The sequence below is a fragment of the Urocitellus parryii genome, chromosome 3 (genome assembly GCF_045843805.1).
Source record: "Urocitellus parryii isolate mUroPar1 chromosome 3, mUroPar1.hap1, whole genome shotgun sequence".
NCBI classification, from domain to species: Eukaryota; Metazoa; Chordata; class Mammalia; order Rodentia; family Sciuridae; genus Urocitellus; species Urocitellus parryii.
Genome location: NC_135533.1, coordinates 159,765,750 through 159,779,470, shown reverse-complemented (window position 1 = coordinate 159,779,470; position 13,721 = coordinate 159,765,750). Strand labels below are relative to the sequence as shown.

Sequence of the window (13,721 nt, the reverse complement as noted above, 5' to 3'; positions counted from 1 at the left end):
TTATAGGCATGCCCCACCTAACCTGGTATGCAACATATTAATTTTAAGAGCATACAATTCAGTGCTCACAACAGACTCCAAATTCAAAGTTGAAGACATGACCAAACTTGCCTGAGCCCAGATAAAAATTACTCTCAATGCTTTCACCAGCACTTCATGGACTAATTCACATGAGAGTCACAGGCTGCCTGAGTCAATTGCCAGTGTCTCCCCAAACAACCCCCATCAGTTCCCAGAACCCTAGTACTGGCCATCATTTTCTGCCCTGAATTCCCAGATATAACACCTGCCCCCACAGAATATAAAGTAACACACCAAAATCAGTTCATTCCAGGATAAATTCAAAGAACACTATTTAGCAGTTCAAAGAAGGTCAATGGCTAACATTAGGGAAATTTCAAGGGTTAGTTGAAGTTAATTGAGTCTAATCATATAATAATTCTATTACTCATCATAGTATTCTACTGCATGAATGGACCCAAGCTCTAAAAAACAGAACTGCATTGGGTAGGAAATGGGCTGTCCAGCAGGGGGTTGATGGTTACAAGGGAAAGGAGGAGAACCTAGGTATTAATTATGATCCAAAAGAAATTCTTGGGTGCTCTGGACCCCAGATGTTTGCATTAGGTGAGCCGTAGCTTCTACTAGATGCCCTGGTGCTTTCTGGGTTGTTGGTGCTTTCCTTACTTGACAGTATGTCCCACATGTATTGAGATGGAGCCTTGTTTCCAGTGGGTAGCCATGAGGGCATTTTGAAGGTGAACAATTTCTTCATAAACCGTGCAAAAGCTACTTCCTGGCCAACTGTAAAATTGGTAAGGATGCCAGTCCAAAACACTGGTTTAACCTGATCCAACAATGACATTGAACTCATGGACAATAATTAGTACTGTTTTCTTGGCAGGATTAAACTCATGCAGGTCTTAAAACTGCGTGATAGATGTTGAGATGTCAACCAACCAGACTTGGGGTTATAGGTATGCTTCCAATGCCACAAGATTTAGTCACATGGGACCTCATTGCACTCCTGAATAATGTAATTAGAAGTGATACACAGAAGTCCCATGACTACTTTTTGAGGGACAGCCCAACTTTCTGGATAATGTGAGGGGGAGATAGACTATCCAGAGTGATAAGGTCCAATGTTCGTCATGTGTGTGAATCTCCCAAATCAGGTAATATTTTCTCTTAACCTTATGACTATAATCTGGAGGACAGTGAAGAAAACTGGCATTTAAGGAGTGCTTATGATTGGTCAGACTCTCTGTTGGCTATGTATTTCTCATGGTTACCTTCTGAAGATCGAAAATGAGGAGGGGCTGAGAGAAGTCAAGTTTCATGCCTAAGGCCACACTTCAGTGCCAGGCTATCTAACTCCAGCATCTATGAACATTCCCTGAATCTAATTGTGTATACAAGAAAAGCATGGTGGGAAAGCTGAGAGAATTTATGTAGAAGCAGCCACTCACTAGATAGGGGCCTCAGATGCTATCAACATGAAATATCACTTACTATCCTCTTAGGAGGGAAGACCAAGGTTCTGCCTCAGGCATAATGCCCCAGGATTACATCATAGGCACAACAAATCTTTTCTTTGCACAACAATCCCTTTCTCACAGGGAGGTCAATTAGCCTTTCAAATAGTATTCTAGGATATGATTCAATGAGACAGAAGCATATAAGCTGTGTCTCAGGGGTCTAGTTTATAAGGAACAGAAAACCCAATAACATCTGGTTTTAAATACAGAATTTTATTACCACCATTACAAGGCATCCCAGGAGGGTATTGATCTGTCAACCCAACATTGTCTCAAAGGATAGTATTCTGCCAACAATTGTCTTAACTTTGCAATAATTCTGATGCCCTGGATGTACAACAAGAGTTGTCAAAAGCAGCCTCAACATCTAACAGGTGTGCTGCACCATCCAGTTGGGCAAGCAGGTAAACTACTCTCACCTCAAAGAACATAGAACCCCACCCACATCCAGAGACTTTCAGGACTTTTCTGATTGCACCTGAGCAGAAAATATGCTCACCCTGGACTCAGTTTAACACAGACTGCAATGTGCAGATTTTTCTAGTTATATTTTCTGTCTCCCAGAGTTGAACCATTGGAGAATTGACAAAAATCAGGTTCTTTAAAAAAAAAAAAAAGAAAGGGCAACTGGATACTGCATTGATGTCCCTGGGAGCTATTGCAGCTCTCAAGACAGACACTGTTGCTAATGCAAACCTCACACAAGACCATGCAGCAGATACAAGTAGAAGGTAGCAAGCACAGTGTGATAGCTCTGTAGAAAGAGGTTCATAAGGGGAGCTTCATAAGCAGATCCATCTGGGCAACAGCAGCCTCCTACATCATGAGAACTTTTATCAGTCATGTGGATTCTCAGAATTTTTCTCAAGTGCTCTGCTCTAAGCACCCAATTAAACATTAATATCAGGTCAAGGTTATGATCCTTAAGACCACCTGACAGAATTGCTTGCTCTATTCCTCAGGAAATCTCTTGTCATAATACCCCTTTCCTATCTTTTCTTTGCCCTCTTTCATGTCCCACTTTCAAGGCTGAGAAAAACCATGGAAAATCTACCTTTGTTTCCTTTCAAGTCAGAAATTTCCAAAGACTTGGCTTGTAGAAACACCATAAGCATTTGGGGAACCTGTGGGTCTAGTTGACTTTGGCTTCCTCACAGAAGGCTTATAGACTATAGAACTGGATGGTGAATATCATGGAGTTCCTTCATTGGAGGCACCTTTCCTGTAGGTTAGTAGGGTTAATCACCTACCCTCAGGCCTGACAGATACTCAATAGACACTCCGACTCATACAATGGCTTGCTGTGAGGACTTTGAAAATGAAGTGACTACAGCAACTCTGGCTTACACTTTTCACACATAAGACATGTGCTTATTTTAATCCCCAGAGCTGTAGAGCTGTTTCCACTCAAATTATCCATCTTAGGAGCACATAATAAAAGAGTTCTTTTCACCATTTCCCTGCTGTACAGTCCTGTAAACAACCACAGGTTCTGAAGAGCAAGTAATAGGCCCAAATTTGAGGAATTCTGATTATGCCCTTCAAAGACCTAGGATTTTATCTCACTATTTTTAGGAGGGACCACTAATCTGATGGGTAAGAAAAATTGGAAAGATGACTTCACAGGGACAGAGGAGAACAAAAATATGGGAGTACCCTATAGGAAAGAGGATAGAAGATTGAAGCCATGACACTTACCTTAAGAAATAAGGACTATGGCAGGTATAACGGCATTTACCCCCAGACTGTGGGTTTAGTGGGATGGGGGAGGGGGGTTGTGTTTAAGATTCTCAATAAGAAATAGAAGGCATAAACCTCTAGAATTCACTCTACTACCATTCCACATCCTGTATTCAGCAGAAGTTACCTCCTCAGTTTGCAATATTTCCCTAGAAATACACTTAACATGTGTTTGTGAGTGTCTCTGTGTGTTGCTCCACCCCTCAATGTTATAAATCTATTAAAGATGAAAGCAGGAATCATAACAGGTTCACATCTAAATCCAGTGCCAAACAAAATTCAAAATCTAATAGATTCTCAACAAGGCCTTCTGAAGGACTGAATGACTATAAGAATGAGTGCATTTTGGAATAATGAAATGAACGAATAAAAGTGTGAAATCTAAACAAACACAGAATATAGTTTCTAACTGTTTCAAGGATAATATCCAGCAGGAAAATTTTGTCCCATTCCTTGAAATTTGCAAAGGAGAATTGGTTTGGATCAATAGAAATAACATGGAATTTTGCAATCTAGATTTGAGTTCAGAACTTGGCTCCACTTGCAAGGTGACTTTAGGCAATTTAGCCCTTTGTGCTCAGTTTTATCCTCTGAAAATAGAAATATTATATAGCTAACCCTATAGAGTTATAGTCATTATCAAAATTAGGGTATACTCAATTTCTGTCACATAGTTGGTGCTCAGTAAGGTTGTGGCTATTACCAAGTCCTGAAACTAAATACTGTGGTCCAAGATTAGGCACCCATTTTCAAGGCAGGAAGTATTGATTTCACTAAATTTACCATGTCATTCTCAGATATCAGAAAACTGGGCTAAGCTGCCAAAACTATTGGACCACAACTGCATTCATCCCAACATTGACATTAAAATATATATTCTGTCCCCTCATTAAACTGTTATAGTTAAAGCTTCATCCAGGGGTTTCATAAACTGACTTCCAGACCACTCATGTATAATCAAATCAAGCCATTATTGAAACACACTAATGGCCACTGACCAGAGCATAAAGCTGTTCCCCTGCTCAGCCCTGAACAATTGCAAGGGCTCTCTTTATAAGCCTGAAAACTACCAAAGAGATATTCAGGGGGTCTAGCCAATGCAAGCAAGCCAGGTTACAGAAGCAGGAGAGTACAGTCAAGCAGCGGGAAGCCTAACCAATCACAGTTAGTCCAATTACCCCAGTTACAGAAATAGAGCCCCGTTACCCTAGTTACAGAAACAATGCCCCATTAGATAGTTCCATGTTCTTAAAGGTTTCTATAGCAAAAGAAAAAGAACATCTTGCCCCAGTCATGACCCTTCTACTTAGCATGTTTGTTTTACAGGATGAAGTCATAAAACAAAATGGAGTCACATTTGCTTCCACTATCACAAAGCTAATAGTAATAAAAAATTTCTCAAGGAAGGTGGAATGATTACTCATGTAAGGCAATTTCTCTGCTTCTTAGTAAGTAACATTATGGTAAATATTAAGCTACAAAAAATGACACCACCAGGTATGCCAGGTGATGCTGTAGAAACAAGCAACTCCCAAATCTCTAAGGGCTGAAAAGCATGTTACATGCCATTTGATGGTCAGCAAGGGGACATCCCTGAGAGATTCTGGTTAACTGAACAATGTTCATCTTGAATGGCACCAAACACCAGTGGTATGGGGAAATGTTTTATTATTGGTGGTGAAATGGCCATTGTGTTGGTGAGATGGTCCAGGCATAGTGACTAGCCTGAACTTATCAGTTAGCACCACCCAATCATGAGGAAGCCTGGAAATGCAATGCCACTTTTTGACCAGAATGAGAAGAAAGGTCTGCCAACACCACTAGACAAAGAGACATCCATGAAGCTCTATGCAAAGCATCCTGGGAAAACAGTGGCCATGAGAATGAAGGAAAGGTAAAGAAGTCACACCGCAAGTTCTAGTGGCTCAGAATACAAGAGAGGTCACTTCAGAAGACAGCTTTGCTTTGAATGTATCAAAGCATGAGAATCTCAAATTTCCTCCTGTTCTCTTTAGTGGTCAACTATATTCATATTATAATTGATCATTGATATCACTAGTCCTGCATCCACAGATATAACCAGCCAGAAACTGAATTTTTTCAGAAAAAATAAAATTATACTGGATTCTGTAGTGGGATGGTATGTGTCTTCAGTTGCCATGGAAACACACGTATATGTATTCAACAAGTGTCAGGAAAAATCAAACATTTGGCAAAAGCTGAGGCTGTCCCAAGTATCAGGCACAAAGAAAGCCATTCACACTATTTACTTTGCCTCATCTTTAAGGGGCCACAAAGACACAAAGGGGATTGGAGTTTTATTTGAAAAGAAGAAAAACTTCAGGATGCAGACCTGCCACCAAACCCACTTATTCTCCCATGCTCAAGTTATCTCAAGGTGAAAAAATGGCTGAAAGGGAGTAACAGAGAAGGCCATTTTAATCTTTAATTTATTTGCAGATACCTCCACTGACTATTGCTAATTTTTGCTGTCACTGAAATAACTTCATGATAATCCCAACATATTAAGATGGTGCCTCTCTTAACCAGGGTTTTATTTGGTAGTGTCTGGTCAATTGCTGTCTCACAACACGCATGTATTAATAGCCCCTGAAAGTCCCACTACCTCAGATTCTGTGAGCAGTAGAAGACCCTGAGAAAACGCCAAGCAGGCAAAGAGACATCCATGCAAACTCCACTGCAGGCATGGACTTACTTGTCTGCCTCACTCTCAGCAGTTTTCAGCCAGAAAAATGGTCATGCTCAGGAGACACTGGGCCTCTCTAGAGGCATTTTTGATTGTCAAAAAATGCAGGGAGTGGTCCTAGAACATCTAGTAGGTAGGATACAGGATGGCTACACATAATCTTGATGGACAAGCCCCTTGTGTTGGTCCCTTGTATTGCTTATGTTGAGGCACAGGAATCCTGGGCTAGATCATACATGCTGCATAGGAAAGCACTGGGTCTTTTCTAGTTCATCCCTTTGTCCCCAGTGCTTTAAGCACATTGATTATCTCATAGTAAGTGAGTAAAGGAGGAAAGAAACAAAAAAAGGGGGAGAGGGAGACACACAGCATATTATCAGAAGAAAGCTAAAACCTGCAGGAGGAGAATTACTAATTTGGGCATGATCATGGTGCTACATTCTCTCTGTCAAGAGTTCTACCATTCTTCCCCAAATTCTCCAGCTCAAGGTCAGTTGTGGATGTCAAGCCAGATGCTGCTCCTTGAATATCAGGCAAGATTCCTCCCAAGAAGCAACCGTCAATTCAGAAAGTATTCTTTTCTCCTTCTCTGTCCCAAGCATGCACAATTAGTCACTGAGCACTTGACACTTCATGCACATGTACACACACACACACACACCCACAAAAAAAAAAAAAAAAAAAAAAAACTAACATGAGGCATCAAAATCCATGGCCCCATGACAAAGCTGCTGGCCTGGAAAGGTCTCATGCCAGCTGCAGTGAAAACCTGTTGACTTCTGGTCCTTTGCACTCCAGAGTGTTCTGTGCCATGCTTCACTTCCCCTTTTAAAGTGCTATCAGAGAGAGTAAAAGCCCCAGTGAAATACAATGTCATGCAAAGCTAGGCCACTGCCCTTTCCAGGAACAGAGGAGAGGCTGTTGACTTACTGAATTCTCTGTTCTGCTGGCCAAACTTTATGTCACACTGGGAGATACTTCATTAAAACAAGAAGTCCCACTGTTCTGCTGTCACCTACAAGGCTGCTTAGTGTTTATGAAGCATGTGACCTGTAATACCATAAACACAGGCCCTGGCCTGAGGGATCAGAGATCAGGCTGCTAGAAGAATCTGCAGAGTGACTTTCTCACTTTCTGGGGACAGAAAATGCTTGTATTGCCGAGGCTTTTTACTGTTGGGACTCTGTTTTTTTTTTTGTTGTTGTTGTTGTTTTGTTTTGTTTTTTTGACAATGGTGCTTTACTGACCCTAAAGTGCATGACTTCCTAGGCTGTGTGTGTGTGTGTGTGTGTGTGTGTGTGTGTATGTTGGGTGGGGGGAGGTACTGGTGATTGAACTCAGGAGTATTCTATAGCTGATCTACACCTAAACAAGATCTCTAGCTCCTTTTTGAATTTTATTGTGTGACAAGGTCTCACTAAATTGCCGAGCCTGACCTTAAACTTGCAATCTTCCTGCCTCAGCCCTTGAGTCACTTGGATTACAGGCATGTATCTCTGAACCCAGGCATGCCCTCCTGGAAATAGCTAACTCCTACAGGTATTCAGCCATCTCCCCATCATGTTCACATTATGTAAATTAACCAATCTAGTTCCCACACTATCAATCCCCTCCCTCTTGGGCTCCCACCCTCCCAGTCTATTCTCTGCCTGTTCTAATTACAGCAAGAAGGGGTACCAGAGAATCAGGGATGGCCCCTGTCCCCTAGAGCCCACTGAAATGATTAAAAAATACTAATGCTAACCCTGCTTATGCTGCCTCATCTTTTCTTTCTGTACAAATACAGTAAAGCCTCTTTCCCATGTTCTCCCTGACCTTTTATACCCTAGGCCTCCTGACCAACCCTGTGCTTCCCACATGGTGCTGCACTACTGGTTATAGAAAACATAGCTCTCTATGAAAATCTGTTTCTGTGAGCCTCCCATACCTGAGTAAAACAAACCCAAGACACTCTTACAACAACACAAAACCTGTAAAGCTTCTCAAAAGGGCCAGGGCAACTGGATCCATAGCCTGCACCACTGGGCCTGAGTCATGAGGATGAAACCAGCCCTCTGCTTTCTGTTAGACCCTCTGCATCTTAATGCTGAGGAAAGGAAAGGGCTGTCAGAGGAGGTATGGGAAGAAGTCTGCTGAACTTGGGAAGTAGAAAGTGTGCAAGCACTATTCCAGTTGCACACACTCTCTTCTGCCATGGCTGTAAATGTGAATCACAGAAGAGACCCAGGAGCAGACAAAAGCCCACAATAGTCAAGAGTAGAGCTAGAATTGGACCCAAGATTCAAATACTAGTTCTTGTCCCACCTTTCCAGATATCTTCCCAATGAACACTTTAAAGCTTCAAAAGCATGCTCACCCTTTAGTAGTCTCACCCGGCAACTTCGGGGATCTGCACACCATGATCCAGAATGTCATAAAAGAAATTCATGGTCATCTGAACAGTGATCAAGACTCATGTGACATGGGTTTCAGAGCTTCTTAAATAATAGATTGGGTATTGCTTCCATCTCCAGAAGACAAATAAAGGTCAAAAGATTTACAGGGTTTTGACTATTAGCTATAGGTGTTGTGGTTGAAGGTCTTAAAGGGGACATTGCAACAGGATTCACTGAGCTCCTGAATACTACGAAATGTGGTGTCCCAGCCTCTTGGATCTCAGGGTCTTTCCATCTGGGCTGAAATTGGTTAATTCTGGATTCCTGTATGCTGTGGGTGTCAATCAGTGAGGTCATCATAGAAGGAATTTTTGTAAAGTTGTGAAAAAGATCTTATTCTTGGTGGAGAGACCAAATCAGGGCATCAGTGATCAGCTCCAAGCATGGACTTGAAGGTATTATTACAATTAAGTTTCCTGAGCCACTCTGAGCCTAATGTTGAAGGTCTTGGGTGTGGCCTGTGAATCTGCATTGCTTTCCAGTTCTCTAGTGAAACTGGTATTGGTCAGGGGCACACTCTTTGGAACCCAGGCTCAGCAATAGTATGACTTAGGCTGGACTGCTTCTTCCTAAATGATAGGGAACAGATGTGAGTGGTGGGAGCATGAGGTTCAGGGAATAATTCTATAATGTGGGCCCACTTTGTGTTTCTTTTCCAAGAAACAATTTATGTGCAGCTCTGCCTGGCTTTAGTGGACAGGGTATGTCTCATACCTCACCAAACTATCTGTTATCTGCAGGAGAAAAGCAGGCCTGAAATAATGCTGCTAAGAGGAATCCAAGTTACACTGAAAAGGGAGATTTTGTGACTCTTTCCATGCACCAGATTCGAAAACTCTGGGACAAAAAATAATTTTTTCTAACCATAAAATCTGTGATAATTTATTGTTAAGAATCCAATGAGAACTTGTCATTAAGGGTCAAAGTGACCTAGAGTTATAATGGCAGTGGGGACTTGATAGTCTGATGTCATCCAGGTGTCAGTTCAAATTCAAATGGTAGAACTGGAATCTCTGGAATCTTCTCTGGGATCCCCAATAAAAGTACAGGGCAGGAAAGGCACACTGTTTCTTTTTTCTATGTGAGGACCCATTATTTCTTTTGAGAGTGTCCCCTTTTCCTGTTTATTCTGTCAATAAACTCCTGTCTATACGTCTGAAGTCTTTCTGACCTGATTACAAGAATTGGAGTTAGAAGTGGGAAGTTTTCTTGCTGTCTCATTTTTCCAGAAAGCATAAGCCCTGTGCCGCAGTCCGGCTGCAGCAAAATAACTGGGGGGTGACGAGCAACTTGTGTACATTGATACTGCAGGAGTGGGAGCCGTTTATTGTAGGACAGGAGTGGTATATATACATTCCACACAGCTTATCTAATTAACATAAACTAGATAAGCAGTCAACCAGTAAGGAATCTCCACACTTAATGGCTCGCTGGTGTTACTTCACAAACCACTCCCTCTGCAAAATGCCAGGCGCCATCCTGACTTGTTTACAGACTCTAACACCCTGTATCACTAAACATTTGAAATGTTCTTGTGATCTACATTGAGTTTGCTCCAGCTACACTGTCCATATTCGCAAGGCCTTTCTCTCCAGCTCTTCAGGACAAGCCAATATACAGAGCTAAGATAAGCTAAAATAGATCTAAACACTGTGAATGTCATTCTCCTCACACTCTAGTGGGTAGGTCCACTAGGAAATAAAGTCGTATCTGGTTCCTGAGCAGCAAAGGCCCTTGGTTCCTACTGCAGCATCCAAACAGGTCAGGATGGTCATCATCCACAGTCGGTGAGGCCAGGTTTTAAATATCTCCACAGGATAGATGTAAATTTCCATCACTTTTACACAAAAACTTGCATGTGATGTGTTTCATACTAGAGATTTACCAACACAAATTGAAAGCCTCTGTACTGGACAAACAGCAGGATTTCATAAGAGGACCATTTCCAGCCTACAGTCTCCAGGATTTTGGTATATGCTTGGCCCGATAAGACCACCCTTAGATTAGCCAATTAGAAATGAACAGTGCTCCTCCCTCCTCCCTCCTATCCTGTTCAGCCTAATAAAACCACAAGTACATTAGCCAATCAAAAGTGATCACTGCTTTGACAATCCATCAACTGGAATCCACAACCTGGCTCTACTTGTTATACTCATTCAAGAAATATACCTCAGTTGATGTGATTCATAACAAGCATTGTAGATCTAGTAAAAAATAATTTGCCTGCATCTATAAACAAATTATTGGTTACAAATGCATGTCAACTGACAAAAATGTGTATATAACACAGCAAAAAAGCAAGAAATTTCAGAGTTAATTTATCGATTGGACATGATAGACAGAGTGTCTTTTTTTTTTTTTTCATGGAAATGTTTTACTTTGGAATCCTAAGAAAAAATAAATAAATACAATCTGTCCTAGAGTACCTTAATCTTCATACCAACCCAGGAGCAAAATGTAACTTTCAAACTTCTTTTCATAGCAATGGTCCCATGAAGGCAAAATCAACTCTCTAGGCCTCTCAAAAGTCATGCTCTAAATTATGGCCACAATTAAGTCATCCTCAAGGCTTGTATGGACTTAATTTTTTTCTCCATGTTTTTTATTGATACATTAGAGTTGTACATAATGCTGGGATTTGTTGTTACATAATTATAGATATATACAGTATGCACAACATAGCAATATAATTTGGCCAGTATCATCCCCAGCATTCCCCCCTTCCTCCCCACCTTCCACCCTTTGATCCCTCTACTGATCTCTTTGATTTTTAGGAGATCCACCTTCAGCTTTGTTTTCCTCTCTAGCTCCATATATGATCTGCAACCATTAACCCTGTAAGTTTGACTAATTTCCCTTAACTGATGGTCTCTAGTTCCATTAATTGTCTGCAAATAACACAATTTCTTTTTTCTTTATGGCTGAATACAATTCCCTTGCGTATCTCTACCATATTTTCTTTATCAATTCATCCTTTGATGGACACCTAGGCTGGTTCCATAGTTCAGTGATTTTGAATTATGCTGCTATAAACATGGGTATGGATATATCCCTGTAATATGACAACTTTCATCCTTCAGTATATATATTGAGGAGTTGTATAGTTGGATGATGTGGTGGTTCCATGCCTAGTGTTTTGACAAGTCTTCATATTGATTTCCATAGCAGTTATACTAAATTACATTCACACCAACAGTATAAAAGTGTTCCTTATTTTTCTCCACATCATCTCCAGCATATATTATTATTATTTATATTCTTGATTACTGCCTTTCTGACTGTTGTAAAATGAAATCTCAGTGCAGTTTTGATTTACATTTCCCTAATTGGTAATGATGTTGAACGTTTTTTTTATATATTTGTTGGCCATTTGTATTTCTTGTTTTGAGAAGGGTCTGTTTAATTCATTGTCCCATTATTAATTGGATTGTTTGACATTTTTGGAGATTTAATATTCAGGTGTTGCTTGTTACCATTTCCTGTCACACCACAACTACAAATTAAAGGAAATTGAGAAAAAGAATAGGTCAGAGCACAGTACTCTTGGTTCCAAGTGACAAAACCAACTCAAACTAACTTAGGAAAACCTGGTGGTGGTGTTTTTGTGTGTGTGTGTGTGTGCTGAGGGTACTGGGGGTTGAACTCAGGGGCACTCAACCACTGAGCCCCATCCCCAGCCCTATTATGTATTTAATTTAGAGACAGGGTATCACTGAGTTGCTTAGCAAACCTCACCATTGCTGTGACTGGCTTTGAATGCACAATCCTCCTGTCTCAGCCTCCTGAGCTACTGTGGCATTATAGGCGTGGGCCACTGCATCCAGCTGGGTAAGATATTTATGTTTTACAGATTATTTTTATAATAGCTAAAGACTGGTAGGAATGCAAATATTCAAAAGGAGCAAAGTGGCTGGGTCACCATGGTACAGCTGTTCTACAAGCTTTTATGCAGTCTTAAGAATAATGATTTAAAACATGCAATGTTTTGTTCCAAAAATGCTAACAAGCAACACCTGAATATTAAATACAGATAATTCTTAAATTAAAAAAATAGTAAATTGCATGTGTGATGAGATTACGAGTGTGCTATGTGATGCAGCATTTCCTGAGCAAACTGTTTCAACCCATATACAACTATAGTGGTGCTAGTGAACTTCTGGGGCAGTGTGTAGAAATAGTAAGGATGGAGGTATATGATGGTCATCATTATACAAAATATATGTATGAAGATTTGAATTTGGTGTCAGCATACCTTATATACAAACAGAGGTATGAAAAAAATGTAGTATATATGCGTATTAAGAATTGTAATGCAAAAAAAATGAGTACATGTATAATGGAATAATTTTGGCGTAAACATACTTTATATGCAGAGTTATGAAAACTTATGCTGTAAATGGGTCATAATGAATGTAAGACATTCCACTATTGTCATGTATGTAATAATAAATAAACAAATACCCAAATACACTCTCTGTCCCCATGCAGAGTCTCAGAGGTGCCTGGGGCACCCATCTCTGGCCTGCATGCCCTACACAGCTGTCCCTGCAATGTCAGGTTAGGAAGCTCATCCAGGTATGCCTAGTCTGTAGGAGTTCTGTATTTAGGATTGGGTCTCTGATAGTCTTCGTGATTGTGGCATGCTTGGTGGCTAGGAAGTTTCTTTGCAAAGGTTCAGAATGTCTGGCTGCTGGGATGTTTCTGTGAAAAGGTGCAGAATGCCTGGTTATGGGGAAACTCCCATGTAAAAGACATGGGAAGCCTGACCACTGTAGCAGTGCTTTTCACCAGGGTTTCAACCTTGATCTTAGGCACAAAGCTCCTGGAAATAGAAGAATTTGTTTGACAGATAAATACAATATTTCATCAAGCTCCAGTGCTCCTGGAGCTGCCTGCCTAATAGTAACTTCAGAAAATGGACTGTTTTTTTGAGAACTGCACATTGCATATTGTAACTGTGAAATGTAACTGCAGCATAAGCAACTTTGCCGATAAACAATAATGTGGTTATGGTACTAATAACCTAATGTAACCTATTCATATAATTACATAACATTTCCACTTGGACAAAGAGTCACTCTGCCACCTTCCCTGCCCCTGTACCTTGTCTGTGTTTCCTCTTTATTATAATTCTTTACACTAGCCATTCCTGCTTCATGGGAGGTGCCACATGAGAGGAAGAACACTGAATTTTACAGAATATGTGCAGTCTTGAGGAATTTTTCCCTAAATTTTAAGGCTTGTAATGGACATTCATATTGGACTGAATGTGTCAATTTTGCCTGGATTATTGAGACCCTG

General features: G+C 40.7%; 1 protein-coding gene across 1 annotated transcript in view; it reads left to right on the top strand.

Annotated features, from left to right (window-relative positions):
- The first annotated feature begins 5,032 nt into the window (after positions 1–5,032).
- Positions 5,033–13,721, top strand: part of LOC144253807 (uncharacterized) — a 73,799-nt gene continuing 65,110 nt past the window's right edge. The window contains 1 exon segment of the mRNA XM_077796470.1: positions 5,033–5,172. Coding sequence (XP_077652596.1) covers positions 5,033–5,172 — 140 coding nt within the window.